The sequence below is a fragment of the Fusarium subglutinans genome (assembly GCF_013396075.1).
Source record: "Fusarium subglutinans strain NRRL 66333 chromosome Unknown NRRL66333_c0000023, whole genome shotgun sequence".
In the NCBI taxonomy this organism is placed as follows: domain Eukaryota; kingdom Fungi; phylum Ascomycota; class Sordariomycetes; order Hypocreales; family Nectriaceae; genus Fusarium; species Fusarium subglutinans.
In genome coordinates, this window is record NW_023502086.1 from 359,570 (window position 1) to 376,484 (window position 16,915).

Sequence of the window (16,915 nt, forward strand, 5' to 3'; positions counted from 1 at the left end):
CAAGCAGGTCAACGGCGAGAAGGTTTAATATAGACCAGCATAAACAGGGAACAATAATTAGAAATCAAGGCCAGGTGTTAAGGTCCTTTGACTTTTTGCCTACTCCCAATTCTGTCATATAAAATAAGTTCCTGTACGTAGAGTTGGCCATCCTAATGCTGTTCTGGTTAGACCCCACATTCCTTGTCAACGACGATGGGGCCTGTTTGTTGACAGGACCTTTTTCAAGATGCCGACGATGCTAGGGGATTTATCCTTGAGCTTTACGGTGCAGGACTGTAGCGTCATGGTTATGCTTTACGACAGATCGCGCACCAGATAATTAAAGCCAAGGTTAATAACATTCAGGATCTGGACTAGTGTCGCAGTTGGTTCACTAGACAGTTCATCCAGAAGCTTGCAGTCCTGATAATACAGATATAAAACAAAGGTCAAAGCAACAGTCGAGATGGTGGAGTTGAACGAGCGCTTCGTGGAAACTTCCACGGGACGATTAACCGGTGATCTCAACGGGTCTTTCTAGAAACCCTTGCCCTTTCAGGGACCACGGTTTGAACCTCGTGGCAAGCAAGTGAATGACGAAGCGGTTGATAAGCATCGCGACAGGGATCATTGACAGGACACAAGGTTTGCTAGGGTGCCGGGAACGATGGGCATGAGCCCATCTGCCAGGCACATCCATAACCTATCTCGGTGAAGGCTTGAGGGTTAAAGCCATAACCTGAAGGTGTAACATTAGTCTGAGGTGCTGGACGAAGGATATCACTCATGGCTCTCAGCAATTGAGTCTAAACTCCCCATTGGCTGTGCAGAGAGTAATTCCAAGACACTGGTGGCCTATCCCCACGTCACGAGGAGTTGGGAAATGCGGGATAGAGCAAGTGGTTGGTGTCTTAGAATATGCAAGACAATTGATGGTTGCGGACAAATACATCCCATCATGTTCACTTTGACGATCGCCATTGAGGAAAATACAAGTCTCTTTGCAACGTCTATGGCGGACCAATCCCGAGACTCGTATCGAACCGGGGGGATCTCGTCGCGGGAGTTGCAAGATCGGGGGATCGTCACGCAGACGCAAGGCAAGGCTGCTTCCCCCCCAAACATATCATTTGAGACCGTCCCAGCGAAATGCAACTGTGATCCCTGGGCGTCCACAAAACCGCAAACACACTGGGGGACCGGGGGTCAACCCCTGAAGGATAAGCGATATGGACCAAGTCTCCAAGACAGAAGCTCCCGGAGGCTTGAGCTAGGGGCGTGACTACGGTGCTGTATGATTTTGAGGACAGACTGATTGATGAGTTGAGTACCGTGAGGCTTGACCGATTTGGTCTATGATATGATCATGTGTGGCGGCAAGTCTAAATCCCCAGTTCTTTTAGACCTGCCAAACGGGAGCTACTAGTCTTGGCAGGACATGCCACGAAAGGAGAAATCGCACAAAACAGACAGCTCTTGATAGTGACCTATGAGAGACGACCTTGCCTCTTGGCTATGAAAAGGGCCGACAGAGTCAAGCATGACGTCTCGTGGCGGTAGGTTCCGTTCCATAGCCTACAGTGCCTGTCAAGGCACTGAAGTGACCTTCCCATGGGGGGGCCAGGCTCAGTCAGGTCAGGGACGTTTGGATTTGCGCCGTTGCGGCGACCCGAAGTGGGGGACGCTGGGACGCTTCCACGAGTAGCATGCTGATATAGGGCGCTACTAAGTATGGTACGACGATGATTCCCAAAACGGAAAGCTAATCGTGGAATCTGGTCGACGTCGGTTTTTATGCACGAGAGGATAGAGAAGAAATAGAGGCTCATGAACGAAAGAAGCTGACGGAGTCGACATATATCTTTAGATTGTGAATATGTGCGTATGTAGATATTCACACAGCAAGGCAAAGGCACACACGTTTGTTGCAACCCAACCATGTGTTGTGTATCAAACTAAAAATTAGCTCGACGTGACACCGATGACATTCTCGATACTCTCAGAATACCAGGTTCCAATAGTCTGATATACTGGAATGTCCACTCGTTGCGATGTTGCACTTGGACTGGAGGAAGGTTTCTCATGAGTAGCGTGACTTGTAGTCTTGTTCGTGGTAGCTGAACCTTATTTAGATGAGGATATCCTTGATAGAACCCCTTGTCATTGCTCTCCAATCAAGAATCGTTGTTTTCCCCAGCGCTCTCTCATTACCAGTTTAACGGTACAGTCTATCCAGACTACCCCAACTTGAATGCCGAGATTCAAGACATGGTAAGGTCACCAAGGTGGTATTTTCGCTCCTGGCATTCGGCTTCGGAACGAGACTGATCATGTTCCGCATCCTTCGCATTGGTCACTTGTCTATGCTGTAGTGACATTAATCGATGGTGCGCACCAGAAGATCAGCGAGCTGAATCCCTGTGGTATTGAAGCCTTCTAAAAGAGTGTAGCCTTCAAAAATAGAAACTTTTTGTCATGACTAAGCGCAGGTTTCCAACATCTTGTCCAGTACTCCCTTCAGAGTGTCGTTCTCTAAAGCTGCAGCAACTCGTTCCTTATCGGCTAATTGCTTGTTGACTTGATCATCCTGATTGTGGCTGTTCTCTTTGCAGGTAACATCCACACGGTAGTTGGGCGGCAGTGCCTGCTCCAGTCTCACTCGAACTCCCAGCCCGATAACGGTGGCTAGCGAGCAGTGGGTGATGGTAGGCGTGATCTCCACAACCACCTGGACGATGGTATTGGGGTCAGGAACGCCCATAGAAGGAGAGGGAGTGATGTGAATATCAGAAAGGTTAATCACTGACAATTGGCCGAGTGATACCGGGTGCTCTGGATCCGAGATGGTTGAGATCAGATCTGTCCAACGTTAGTGCCATGTCTTGTTAAACGTGGATATGTAGTCGAGTCACTTGGAACCCTCACGAGCCCCGAGCCCCGAGCCCCAGCGTAAATGCGCACGAAGATATTGGAGTGGCAAATTCACCAAGGAAATGACTCGAGTGAAATGGGAGAAGTATCATACCATAAATTTCTTGTTCGTCAATAGCTTCGGATGAGAATCCATCCTGCCAGTCGTTCATTCGAGGCCATGCTGCCGGACCTTGACCGAAAGGCCCTGAGAGATATGATGGCTTCGCAAAGATGATATCGTCGTATTTGGAGTCCGGACCCCGACGCGGCTCAGCCTTCTTCTGCCGGGTAGGCAGCTGAGACGCACTCAGGATAGTTGGATTCGCGTTATCCAAGGTTGCCATTACGATGCAGAACTTGGACCAGCTCAATATGCAGGGATCTCAGATTCAGATGGCCAAGGCTTTGAGGCTATTTGGGACGAGGTGACGCGGCAAGGGAGAGCAATGGGTCGTCAATACAGGATATGCAGGAGATGAGATGGTGGAGATGATGACAGGTGCAAATTGTGCTATGCTAATTTTGAAGGCCTAAGGAATTTGTCGTTAATGGACAAGGTTGTTTGTTGTATGGGGAAGGGATTTGATGATTTGAAGTTCAAAGTGGGAGGGGTAGTAAGTACAAAGTACTAGGTAACCTAAGGTAGGTACAGTTACTAAGCGCCACATCTGATAAGCCTCGCAAATTGGTGAGGCGCAGCACGGTCCATCGCCAAGTTTGACGACCAATTAATGCTTCACTTTGATCTTTGGCTGCAATGATCACCACTCGGTAGATGAACACGGATAGGAGAGATCATCATGTCCTCAAAGCTTGGCGTACATGTATGTACATTAATGCCTCCATACAAATTTTCTTGAATTGGTGGTGTTTGTTGGAAGGTCACTCACTCATCATCAGATACAGGGGTCAAAACATTGGACACAATGTCTGCATCCCCATGTCTCGTAGGACGTTAGCGAATAAGCGGTAAAAGACTTGTTGCCTCGCACTTGGTCATGAGTCAAACACTGGAAAGAAGGCTGGCGGTGTGAGCTGACAATAGCAATTTCCACACAAACTAATAAGATATAGCCTCCACTACCTTAAAAAAGGTCCTGTCATGGCATGGCATAGCATGGCTCTTGACAGGTCTCGTCCGTATTAGGGGGTGAGGCTGCGGGGGCTACCCAGGGAGTGCCGGCCGAGTGAGTTGAGCTCTGGAGTGCGTGATTCTGGAAACTTGGTGGAAGGGTCTCCCATCCTTGCAAGGAACGCGCTTGGAAGCCGCTCAGAAGCGCTGTCCCTGTCACGATTGGGCGACGGGCCATGGGCATGGCGTGCGTGCGTACGTTCGTGCCCCTGACCTGAAGTCTGAGCACGAAGGATCGTGGCGCGCGATCTCTCCCCCAATATCGGAGGTGTTTTCTAGAACAGGGTAGCCTCATCGACTTGCACGAGATGAGGGAGAGATTCAACACTACCTTACACTACTGTACTGTACCCGTACAGTCCGGAAGATGGTCTGCAGGATCCGTTCCGCTACCACTACCACGTTGTTCAACTACCGACCTACGACCTGTGCTGTGCTCTTTGTTGGTTGTTGGCACATAAATCTCACGCTGATCATGACCTCGAATTCTGCTAAAATGTTCCGCGGCCCGATTCGGGTGGGAATCAACCACAACCTCAAGCCTCTAAAGGTCTTGAATCCAACACCCACACTTGTCAGATAATTTTGCACAAGGATTAGTCAGAACTTGATAATTGAGGATCTTTGCCCACCACACACTATAGCCGGCTCAGCTAGAGATACGGAGCCTAGGGGAAGGAAGAAAAACCAGGACCTCGATCCTAAATGATAAAAAGATTTAGGTAATATAGCCTAAGCTTAGGATGACTTCTACTGAGTTTATTTTGACACCCTATATCGAGGTCCGTTGTTTTCTTGCCCCCCGAGGGGAGCCTAGGGAGCGTCTGCTGTGCATGAGCCATGAGGACTATGCAACGATGATGGGGCAAAGATTTACCCTGGGGTTGGCATGGGGGGGTTGTTAGCAGAATGAGGTTCTTGGTTCAAGACGCAGATATGAGCCCTCTGTCGAAGAAATACAGCGAGTATAGTCCGCCAATGAGGAAATAGGATGGCCAGATTCGTAAACCGTCTGGTTTAATTGCCCGCATAAGGGACGAGGTTTCGAGCGGAACACGCCGACGAGATATGAATAGATACGGATAAGTATGAGGCATGGCGTTTCTTGTTCAACTCATGGCACCGAGAATAATCGGCTGCAGAAAACAAAACAGAGTTTTGTGTCAGAAACACTGAAACCTCTACAGTAAGAGAATCTCAGTCCTGTTTCCGGGTTGTCTATTAAATGTCGGACCGGGTATGTATATCGATAATTCTTCATTGCGAGACCGAAAGGATGAATGAGTGAAGGAAGAGTCGGGGATCCCCGTCCCGTCACCTCCGTCGGGGAACTCAAGCCTCGGCACAGAGCAACCCCACAGGGCATTTAGTTGACGTCTTTGCTTAGAAACGCACAAACATGGCATGTGATATCAAACAACCAACTTGTTGTTATTAGGTGCACCGTCAATGCAATGCAAGCGCAGACGAATCAATCTCGTGTGCCTCCTGCAGGAGCACCAAAAGCGAAATGGGCCAAGGACTGGAATAACATGGTTCAACATGGAAGAGACTCTCATAGTTAGTCTTGTTTCTCTTGCTTAACCGACCTCTGGGAAATGACGCTAGGGGAGAACCAGTTTGAGGACCCAAGGGGAATGGATCATCCTGATGGGTACGGGTTAAATGTAGGGGTCTAGCTTAATGTCAAGAGGTATTTAGTTTGTATTTCTAAATGTGTACGGAGTATGTACCCATCCATCCATCCAACTCTTGTTGATTGATATCACAATCTCCACTGTAAGTGAGTGAGAAACACAGCCCGCGGAGGAGAATATGATATGTCACGACCAGATCGACAAAGTAGTCCGTACTCGCCCAATTCTCTCACTCCTTGATATTTCCGAATCTTCATGCAAGTCTGCCACAGACGTACGTGCGTAGTTGACTGGAAAGGAATCTCAGTCATTTGGCCCCCGAATTTAACGGCACCTAGGGTATCTGGCGCGTGGCAGATGCAGCGGACACCAATCTGCACGGGCGATCTTCATGCGACCACTTGGAAAGTCAAGCATCGACAGTCTAGGCAAGTCCTTTTCTGCCCGTACCTTTTTTCCCACCGCATCGACTCGTCATGATGGTGGCAAGATAGTATGTATGGGTATGATACGAGGCGTTCGTCAACGCAACGGCAGAATACAAAAAAACTAGTAGAACCGACAGGGTTGGGCAATGTAGCCGACGAACCCACACAAGCCACCCTTAGATCACACGGCCTCGCAAAGGAACCAATACGATACGCACTGTAGCTGTCGTTATCCTGTAGGCTGGACCGTAAGACGATGAGGAAGTTGAGGCATCAAACAGGAGATCGTGCGGTTGGCACCCACCCGAATTTGGACTGCTGCAGATTTGGAAAGGTCTCCAGTCTCAAGAACTGTTTAGCATTGGATCTAAATCGTCGTGGGTCACAGAATTTCACATTTGGTTAAGTTGCAAATGGATATGGGATGGCGCTAGTTTGGCCGTGGTGTCGGTATCTGGAGCTGCCCAGACTAGGGCAGACAATAAATGTCAGGACCGATATGCTAGGTGATGAAAAGACTTCATCAAGTACCAGGTGATTTAGTGAGCCCGTAGGCCAGTTAATTTTGGCACCTATCTTTAACGTCAGGAGTTTTCCTATACCCCAAGCCCAGCCTAGCCCCGTCCAGAACTCTGTCAACTCAGATCCAATGGCGGGACATCTGGAAATCTCCATGAAGATGAACCCAACATGGAAGGCAGATGAAGTACGTACTGACAAGGGTCCTTGGGGGTCTTTGAGGCCCTTACCTGCTTGTTGGCATGTTCCTGTCTTATGAGGGGAGCGAAGGGGCCTTTCTCAATTCAAGTTGTGACGTTTGACGTTGAAACTGAGATATCCTGACTCGGAATAATCGACGTCGGTTCGGTAGTTGGGTAAAAGTCTACGAATGGACCATGGTCACTCGAAACGACCAAGGACGGACGGATGAGATCCCAGATCCATGGATATGCCTTATCCCAGCTCTACCAAGAGACGGGAAGTTTATGTAATTGCAAAGTTTCGCGGAGGAATAACAGCCCCCCTTCGAAAATCCTGGTTTGGGATCATAGCTAGCTCTCAAAGGAACCTCGGTACACTGACTGGTTGCTTACCTGCCTTATTCTATCGACTAGGATATAGCTTCGAGCAGCCACTTTGGAGCGTCTAATAGGCTTGTCTAGGTATAGTAATTACCGTGGCTGAAATAGAACTCGCATGGTGGTTTCATTATGACGATCATGCTTGGGGTTGTTTTTATAGTCTTGAATGCTAGTGGAGCGTTTAACCACATTGCCCCAAACTAACTGATTGTGATCAAGAAACTCATATCCTGAGACAGTAAATATCTGAGAGTCTCGATAATCAAACTATGTAACCAGACTGCACAATTTACGGATACAGCAACTACGAATTCGCATGCATGACTGTTGAGACATGGTGGGCCGTTGAGTAGCGATCTTTTCTTGGCCAGCGAGAGGGTCGTCTCGTCCAGTTATAGAAAGTCACGACTAGAAGATGCAATGATGGCTGAAAAGGGCAGCTTGCTATTGTATCCAGTCAGGATGGGATAGATAGTTGAAGGAGCATCACTGACTGAATACCGCACAGCAGAGCCGAGGGGCGACACCTGACACACTAGGCCTAGCCAGGGCGAGCAAGGTAAATGAAAGTGAATGACGAACCACCAAATCTTGACAACTCATAGCGCTAGAAGCCAATTAACGTAGACGTGGGTTTGGTTCCGCATCTCGCGTCAGTATTTTGTAGCGGATAGCGTCCCCCGTAGTGCAGTTCTGTGAGTAGTTCGTTCGCCAAACAAAGGTGAGGTGAGCTGGCGCCCGCAATCTTGAGGTATAAGGCTGCGGAGAGTGAGAAAGAGAGTTTCCGGCAGAAAGACCATTAGTACCCTACCGAATACAGTGTCGATTTGGAAGACGAGACAGGCCCCCCCTACCTAGAGAGAGAGAGGGATAGAGGTACAGAAGGCCAGGCCCATGTCCAATCTCGAAAAGCCTCTTCAGCCCTAAGTGTCAAGTTGAGGTTGCTTCTCCAATGGGTGAGGTGCATGCTGCGACTAGCCCTGCGGCATGGCATGTGCGTGACGGAAGGTGCCTGAGTCCCGCGTATCGCGAACGGTAACTGGAAAGGACGGAAGGAAAAGAAGCGAGAGGGAGCATCTTTTGTATGAGGTGTTCAAGCAGAGAGCCAGAAGAGGAAGGAAACTAAGGATATGCTGAGGTTCAGGTATCACAAGAGCCGACCAGCATTAGCAGCATCACGACCACCACCACCACCACCACTAAGGAACTCACTCACTATCACCACTATCCGGCATCTCCATCTCCATTCCGTGGCCTGCCTCCATTTACATCACCATCGTCGATAGCTAGGTTACAGCACACCGACAGCCCAGTGCGAGAGATCTCCATGCACCGTCATACGGCTTTAGGGCCCCCTGTCTCTCTGTCTCTGTCTGGAGAGGCTGGCACTGGATACTCCCATGGAATGCCTGTCACACATCCACATCCACATCCATGAGACGGGATGACCCCCCTCCCCCCTTCCTGCAACCTCCCAAGCGTTCAAGTCATAGGCCCTTGGCCGAGTACATACATACATACATACTGTACGCGCGATGAGAGTATGTGACAAGCGAACAGACAGACAAGACGCATGCACCAGACGCAACGCAACGCAACGCAACGCACGCAGCGCAGATGCAATGATGCAGTGCGGTGCAGGCCTGGCAGATTGGAGACAAGGCCTGGCAGAGGATCAATTACATAGTTGATCAAGTAACGTACCTAGTAGAACAACACAACACAACCAACCCCCTTGTTGGGCCCCAAGTCTCGGCATACGTTTCATCAGAGCTCCTCAAGGCCATTGTCTTCGATTGGATACACACGCGACTCTGCCGTCGGGAATTATATCTCGGATTTTCTGCTGTGTTGCTGACTGTTGCTGGCTGTCGCTATTCGGAGCATTCTTCATGTACGGTACAGTACGTGGCTACTAGATTTATCGCCCTCGCCGTGTGCGCCCGTTGAGAAGGGAACTCCATTCGGTATTTCATCCTCACTCGAATGTCATCGAGTCTTCTGCTGCTTACACACTACAATGCATTGAAATCATCAAAAGTCCGCTAATGCCGCAGCAGAGACCCCCGGCTCTTATTCTCCAGCTAAACTAACAATTAAAGCACCACCACATCCAGTCCCTCCACAATTCAGTCCAAATCCATCTAATCAAGTCCATAATAGAGTACGTACACACACTTTCATTGCAGAACATCTCGCAGCAAAGGACCCCGAAGCAAGCACCAGATGGATATCCACTGCCACTCACTCACTCACACTCTCACTAACTGTCCTGCCCACATTTCACGTCGTCGTGTGTCTTCTGTAACACGCCGTCCACTCGGGCCGGTGCCCATAGCCGGTCCTGGGAGCTTTGGCTTCTCAGTCTTGGTCGAGAGCGTATCCCAAATCTGTTCAAACAGCAACATACAGTACTTGATTCGCCCCAGTACGGTACGGTACCTGCTGGCTCTAGCTCTTAAGTTTCTAGGTTCTGGGCCTTCATCCCACACCCACGTCGCCGCTTTTCCTTACCTGCATCTTCCCCCCCCAGAGCCCCTCCCCTAGCCTGCTGTACCCATCCTACCATCTCCATCTCCATCGCCATCCCATCCCATTCCCCTCCCCTTGTCTCCTGTCCTGTCCCGCCCCTGTTAGTTGACCCTGGGCTTGTCTTGTCTTGTCTTGTCTTGTCGCCCTGTTGTGATCCAAATAACGCCAGCCCGAAACTCTCCACCATCTGCTCGTCACTAGTCTCTAGTGTGGTGAGGAGAGACTGACGGTCAGGCAAAGCATCCCAGGCAGGGCTCATAGCACAGGCCAACGCAGGCCAGGCCAGGCCATACGCAGACAGATCAGGGCACTCACTCACTCACTCTTCCAAGACAAGTCCCATAGGCCAAGCTTTCCCCGATACATATTATAACATCACACCCATGTTTTGCTGCCGCCCTTGGCCCTGCCCTGCAAAAGCAAAGACGAAATAACTAACAAGACCAAGACCAAAGAGAGACAAAGTCAAAACCCAAAGCCACACGCAGTGGCTCTAAACACCCGACTCTACGGTTCACTTTAACTCCCACTACCTTGCTCTAAGCTTTCCAAGGCACACCACCATCTACATAGGTACATACACATACATAGTACAGTACCCCGACACACCCCTAGCCAGCCCAGTTCAGCCAGCCAACTCGATTTACTCTAATACTGGACGTCTTTTAGCTGGTCTAGCTTTCGTACATACCATACAATATCTCTTGTCTGTCTGTCTGTCTGTCTCTGTTGTTGCGGGTTTCGCCTCCTTACGTTACGCCTTTTCTCTTTTCCACGACAAATAGTTTATATCTCTTCCTACTTTACTCTACTCTACTTTACTCTACCCACGTCGCACACCTCCATTGTCTTGTCGCCCCGACTTGGATCTTGACCTTATTTACCGCCCAACGTTAGCCCATCGTTGCTTGCTTTTGTCGCCCACCGTCACGACATTGTCCCCACGAGCATCCCTCCACCCCGCGATTCTCCTCCCCATCGCGCGCAAACTCCCAAACTCCGAACATCTACCTATTTACCACTTACTCGATCGTTTGCGACGATCTCCCGACTCTCGTTTATCTGAATTTGCGAACCGATTTTTCATGTTGACCGCCGTCATCGTCAATACTCGACGTTCTTAGAGGTACAAACCTCGGAACTGTACTGTACTGCTTATAATGTCAAACGACGACCCTACTGTTCGCCGAATCTTACCACAACAATCCCAAATGAATTCCTTTTCCTTTGCGCCGCAGCAATATACGCAGCGCGAGACCCAAAAGAGTACGTGGGAGCATACAGCATATTTATGTGCTATTTTGACACGGTAACTAACTTGCGTGTAGACTATGTGTTCGTTGACGAGCACAACCGCCATAAGCGGTTGAAAGGTATAATTAATTGGCCCCCAAGGTACAACCTTGATAATTATGGCATGCTAAGACCACAACAGTTATGAGGGCTTGCGAAGGTTGCAGAAGACGGAAGATCAAATGTGACGCTGCGACTACAAACACATGGCCATGCTCGGCTTGCATAAGGCTCAAGCTTCATTGCGTACGGCCAAATGGTTTCGATGGAGCCAACGACTCGACGACTTATGACACAACACCCATGAACCCTTCAGATCAGTATCAGCAAATGCCAATGCAGCATCAAGTAATGAACACAGGCACAAAGATCTCGCCAGCTGCTATGTACGGTGCTCCTCAGCCAGGTTACCCTGACCCAAGTGCCCAATATCAGCATGTTCAGTACGATACTTCTCAGCAACCCGGTGGCATGCCTTATGGTGCTGTTGCGCCTTCCGGTTCAATGATGGAACAGCATTATGCAGGCCAGAATGTGTTTCCCACTCCTCCAATGCACCAGCCACCACCGCCTCCTATAGCTCAGCAGCAACCCTCCCCAGAGGCCTACTCACCTGGAGAATATCAACACCATGACCTTGCAGATCTCTTGGGAACACTCAAGGTCAATGAAACTGGTACAGGTAGGGTCCATAATACCCATGCTCACCCATACAGTTGCTGATGTCTATGTAGCTCCATATCTCAGGAATAAGGCATCGTTCAGACGTGAAGAGGAGCCAGCTATTGAAGACGATGAGGAGTTCCCAGCCAACTTGCCTAAACCTGCACCCGGTCACAAGATTCGCATACCGCCTGAGTTGATGCCCGATGACGAGACGGCACTCAATTACTTCGACCTCTACTTCACACACGTTCACCCTTACGTTCCTGTGTTATGCAAGACGGTCTTCTACCAACAATGGAACACTGATCGAAATGCTATTTCGCCCTTGATTTTGGAAGCTATCTTTGCTATGGGTGGACGTTTGGCCGAGGACCCGGGCGAGGGCCAACAATGGCTTGCTCTCGCTTCCCGTAAGTGCTGTCAAGTTGTATGAGGAGAATTGTGAGGTTACTTACACAATCTAGGACACGCCGATTCTTTCATGGACATTCCACGTCTGAGCACACTTCAAGCCCTGCTTATGATTCTCAAGGCTCGCGAAGCTGCACCCAAGCGAGGTTACTATTATCGTTCTTGGATGACTGTTGTACAGTGTGTTCAGATGGGCAAGGACCTGGGCTTGGATGAGCATTACGAGGACCACCAAGCAGGTATCTCTTGCGAGTTTACCCCAGTTGAGTGTCAACTTCGAAAGCGATTATGGCAGTTGGTGTTTGTCTGCGAGGTCATGGTTGGAGCCCCTCAAGGTAAGTGACAGTAGCATGGAACTGTTGTTATGTTGATAGCTAACATAAACAAACAAGGGCGACACGACCATGCAGTTAAACTTAACACAGTGGATTTCACTGCAGCGAGACCAGTTCCAGGATGCGAAGAATCCGAATACCACATCTCGCGCAATTTCAGCTACTTCTCTCAGGTTGTGCGAACCGTCGCTACCATGAGCAAGGTCTACACAAGACTGCGAAGACGAAAAGATTGGGGCGTTGACCCCGAATTCCAGCAGTTGGGACAAAGCTTCAACACTTGGCTGACCGAGCTACCTCCGGATCTGGCCATTTCCTTCCCGCCAGATGGATCGCCTCCTTGGATTCCCTCGCATTTTATTGGAAACATGCATGGATACTACTATCTGGCCCTAATTCTGTTCCATCGACCTATTCTGTCATTCCTTGACCCTAATTCTCCGGACGGACAATGGAAACGCCATATGATGATTTGCTACAGCTCTGCCAAAGCATTGTGCCGTCTTCAGGAGGCAACTCTCAACTCGTTTGGACTTACTGGACTCCAGTGTATGCAGCGAGGCTTCAGTTTCTCTCTTTACGCGGGCCTCTCTTGCATTGTCATTCATCTGGTAGGTTTCCGAAGAGGATAGCTGTCGACACAAACTGACTCATTCTTAATAGGTTGCAATTGTCTCACCAGACCCCGAGTTCAACACTGATGCTCGCGAATACTTTACAAGGCACATGAGGGTGTTGGAGAAGGTGATGGCAGCATGGCCGATGCCAGAGTTGGAGAAGCAGATCAATGCACTACGAGATGCTTTCTCAGCAGATGTTCGAAAGCCATTCGTCCTGAAACCCAGCTTTCCCTACGGCAGCCCTCACCCTTCCACACACTCCAGCCCTCCTCGCGGTAACGACTCATTCCGGCCAGTAATCCACCGGACAGGGTCCATTGATCAACATTTGGATACACACGGTGCTCAACAAGTCAGTTATACCAACCACCCCATTACACCGCCCATTTCCGCGGGCCCTTTGGACAGCAAAAGTGACTCCCCAGCTGTACAGTCGCTCGTCATGATGTCGCAAGGATCGCAAGCTCCTGGGATGCCCCAGAGCATGTCGATGACGGACCAGCCCGCATGGAATCCATCGCGACTATTTGAGTAAGTTGAAGCCACTTCCTTATCCCGTCATCTAGCAGCTCGCTAACTGGTCTATAGACAATGGAACACCACATTTGGTACGCCTACCTCTCACACACAATCCAACTCCACCCCACCTCACACGAGCCCTCTTAACGCGTCGTCCTCAGGTGCCACGGAAGTTCCCACTATCCAGGACATCCAGGCAGTTCAAGCTTCAATGCCTGCTGGATCGCATCAAATCTCGCCATCTCAGTACTCGTCTGCACCGGTGCCAAATTTTGTCACCCCTGCAATGTGGCAAGAGTCGGTTGCAAGCGTTTACGAGGGTGGGTTGAAGCGAGCATGGGGCCAGTGATGATTATACATACACTGATGAAAGGATGCTATTGCTGATTGAGCTATCACCTCTCAAGGATGAATACTCCTAAAGCTGGTTCCTACTAAGCGAAATGCCCTCTGTCAACGAGCTCTGTGCTGGACTTGGTTACAGCAACAGAGCTCGCCTTGACGAATCGGCCAAGGACATGGCCCTATCAAGTTATCAGACATGTTGCAGTCCTTGATTCCATGTCTCGTCATGGACAGAACTTGAGTGCAGCCAGAAGAAAGGAAGGGCTTGTATTATTGTATAGAAACCGGTTGATTACGATGGTTTGACAGGATTGACAAGAACATATAACGAGCCATGATGGAGGCGTTGAGAACTATTTAGGCCCAAGCCACAAATGGGAAGGGCCCGTACCTACTATGAGGTGCGTTTGTTTCGGTTGGACAGGCAGGATCCATGTACCAATATTTGTCTACGTGATTGACGACCTGGAAGGCTTCTGGCGGAGCATTGGGAACAAAGGAAAAACAGAAAGGAGTCATGGCTTCTGGATTGGTTTTATTTGATATACAACGTATAAATATCATGGTTGCTGTACTGGGCGCATTGTTTGAGAGCTCGATTGATCTATCCTCATGTAATGGTGACATGTGTGCTATTGAAGTGACCAAGATGTAGGGGTGTGCTCTTGACTAGGGTCGTGATACGAAGTCTTAAGTTGATGAACTAGACTTGCTATTGGACGTCGATCAGAGCAAGGGTCAACTTCATATATATTGGTCTTCCACATGGAGATTATGCCCGTTGCTCCGAAGCAATGGTTCCCGTGTTGCCTGTTCATCAATTCATTGGGCCATGTTGTCTGTTTCTTTACGAGACTAGGCTTGTAATACCAACAACGAGCGAACCGAAGAGCATTCCCGTTTCTCCGATATATCGTGCATACATGGTAGTACAGAACCGGACAAACGGCTCAAATCGAGACATTCCCCTTATAAGGTGACGCAGCCTTCAACGCCCTATTGTCAATGCGCTCCTTGATAACATCCCAGATCCAACCATCGACCTTATCCGTCTTCTTCTGATACCGGACCCGCGTCTGCGGCCTCTTGTCCTGCACGTAGAACTTGCCGACGGCACGGAACATATACCACTTGCGCCTCGCGTTCTCTTCCTTTGTGTCACGGACGTAATTGATGAGGCCGAGGCGGCGTCGCACAGGGCTCAGATCACCGGCGTGCATGCTGCTGTAGCGAGGCTTGGAGATGGCGCTCATGGTGGTCAGGGTAAGGGGCGTTGTGGGAGGGAGGTTCTTGATGAAGCGCTCTAGGATGGGGCGTGATGTTCGGGCGTAGGAGGGGAGGTGGACGTGGATGTGTGTTACGAAGGGGGAGGTTATGTAGGTAACGAATATGACGGGGATGATGCCGCATAGGACGACTTGGTTTTGTTAGTTTGTGATTTGCTGAGGGTGAGTGAGATGAGATGAGATCAGGACATACCGCCTGCGGTGAGTAGCTCGGGCTTTTCAGCTTTGATGTAGCTTGGTGCTACGATGCAGCAGAAGAATGCGCCGATGAAGAGAGTTGTGATTTTGAGCATGGCCATGAATGTGATACGGCCTGTGCCAGCATGATATATGATAAGTTTCTCGGGAAGTTCTAAACAGTATCAGTAACCATTATTCTACCCCTCTCTCTCTCGAACACACCAAATTCCTTGCCATCTTTAGAAGCAGCTCTAGCTTGTCGCTTAAGCTCATCTTCTATCTTGACGGGCTTCTTGGCTGTAGGTTTGGCGTAGTATCTCACTTGAGCTTGTAGAGATTTTTGAAGTGAGCGACGAAAGTTTCGGGGAAGCGCTGAGGTTTGAAGAGGGGTTGATTGACGAGTAACGCCTGCCAATTGAGTTGGCCGTAGCCTTGGTATTATCATTCTTAATTGATGCATTGTGGTTGATGTGAGTTATGGCGTTTATGAGAGGCTCAATGAGGACGATGTCAAAAACTGATGGTAGTGGAGAGACGCGCTGAGGTTGGAAAGATTTAAACAGGGTAAGGGCCGTTTTGTCACCGAAAAAATGACCAACTCGGAATATTTTGGTGAGAGCTTCAATTGTCTAATACCATTGACCATTGACCAATGATTCATTCATTCTATTTAGAGCTTATGGCTCTTATGTTTGTCATTCTCTGGCTCGAGTCAAACGACATTCTTCTGTAGCCACTCAACCCACTGCTCCTTTGTCCATCCAGAGCTGACGTCCTGCACAACACCGTCAAACACAGCAGTAGGTGTGACATGCACACCGATCAAACGGTTCATCTTGGTGATAACCTTGACGTCGTTGGTGACCTTGTTACCCGCATTCAGCGCGCCGTCCTCACCAGGCTTATTAGAGATCACAAGCAGATCAAACACCTTATCCGCATCAACGCCAACCTTGGCCGCAACCTTTGCCAAACGACGATACGTATCGTTTCTCTTCTCATTCACAACATTAACATCAAAGTAATCCTGCTGCTCCTCAAACAGCACGGCGCTAAACTCCCAGAACTTCTCAGGCGCAAGACGGAGAACAGCGAGAGCAGCTTCGTGCATGAGCGTGGAAGAAGGATGCCAAGGCTGGATCTGCTGGCGGAAGATAAAGGTGAGGCTGGATGCCCAGGCTGGGTTGGCTTTGATGGCGGGGATCACGTCGTTTTGCAGGGTGCGGAAGATCTTGGCGGAGAAGGGACAGCAGTAGTCGAGGTAGAACTCGAGCGTGTGAGTTGTGTGAGCGACGGCTGAGTCGGAGGCGGGAGGGTGCGCGAACTGGAGCTTCTGCCCGGCGAATTTAGGAGGAAGAGCCATGTTTGAGGTATCTGAGATGCTGATTTATGTGAGTTGGGAGAAGAGATGCTGTGGTTTTGAGGTTATCACGGAGTATAAATGAAGTTGTATTCATGTGAAGAAGGATGATGCAATGACGCAGCATCAGCACATCACGTCTTATGTAATCGCAGCTCCATTTCGTATATGATCCTAGATAAGACCCATATCGT

At 49.5% G+C, this 16,915-nt stretch overlaps 4 protein-coding genes across 4 annotated transcripts; 1 reads left to right on the top strand and 3 right to left on the bottom strand.

Annotated features, from left to right (window-relative positions):
* Positions 1–2,461: 2,461 nt before the first annotated feature.
* On the bottom strand, positions 2,462–3,239 carry FSUBG_2635 (FAM96B; the record flags this gene model as incomplete). The annotated part of the gene is made up of 2 exons (XM_036680429.1): positions 2,462–2,841; positions 3,008–3,239. 2 exons carry the CDS (start codon positions 3,237–3,239, stop codon positions 2,462–2,464), a joined length of 612 nt encoding a protein of 203 aa, XP_036541904.1.
* A 7,627-nt stretch (positions 3,240–10,866) lies between these two features.
* Positions 10,867–13,899, top strand: FSUBG_2636 (cutinase transcription factor 1 alpha; the record flags this gene model as incomplete). The annotated part of the gene is made up of 8 exons (XM_036680430.1): positions 10,867–10,972; positions 11,035–11,079; positions 11,142–11,681; positions 11,734–12,075; positions 12,130–12,411; positions 12,469–13,022; positions 13,075–13,562; positions 13,620–13,899. The coding sequence occupies 8 exons, from the start codon at positions 10,867–10,869 to the stop codon at positions 13,897–13,899; spliced, it is 2,637 nt and encodes an 878-aa protein (XP_036541905.1).
* A 946-nt stretch (positions 13,900–14,845) lies between these two features.
* Positions 14,846–15,806, bottom strand: FSUBG_2637 (uncharacterized protein; the record flags this gene model as incomplete). Its single annotated transcript, XM_036680431.1, has 3 exons — positions 14,846–15,312; positions 15,375–15,533; positions 15,584–15,806. 3 exons carry the CDS (start codon positions 15,804–15,806, stop codon positions 14,846–14,848), a joined length of 849 nt encoding a protein of 282 aa, XP_036541906.1.
* A 267-nt stretch (positions 15,807–16,073) lies between these two features.
* FSUBG_2638 (thioredoxin) lies at positions 16,074–16,724 on the bottom strand (the record flags this gene model as incomplete). The annotated part of the gene is made up of 1 exon (XM_036680432.1): positions 16,074–16,724. The coding sequence occupies one exon, from the start codon at positions 16,722–16,724 to the stop codon at positions 16,074–16,076; it is 651 nt and encodes a 216-aa protein (XP_036541907.1).
* Between the last annotated feature and the right edge of the window lie 191 nt (positions 16,725–16,915).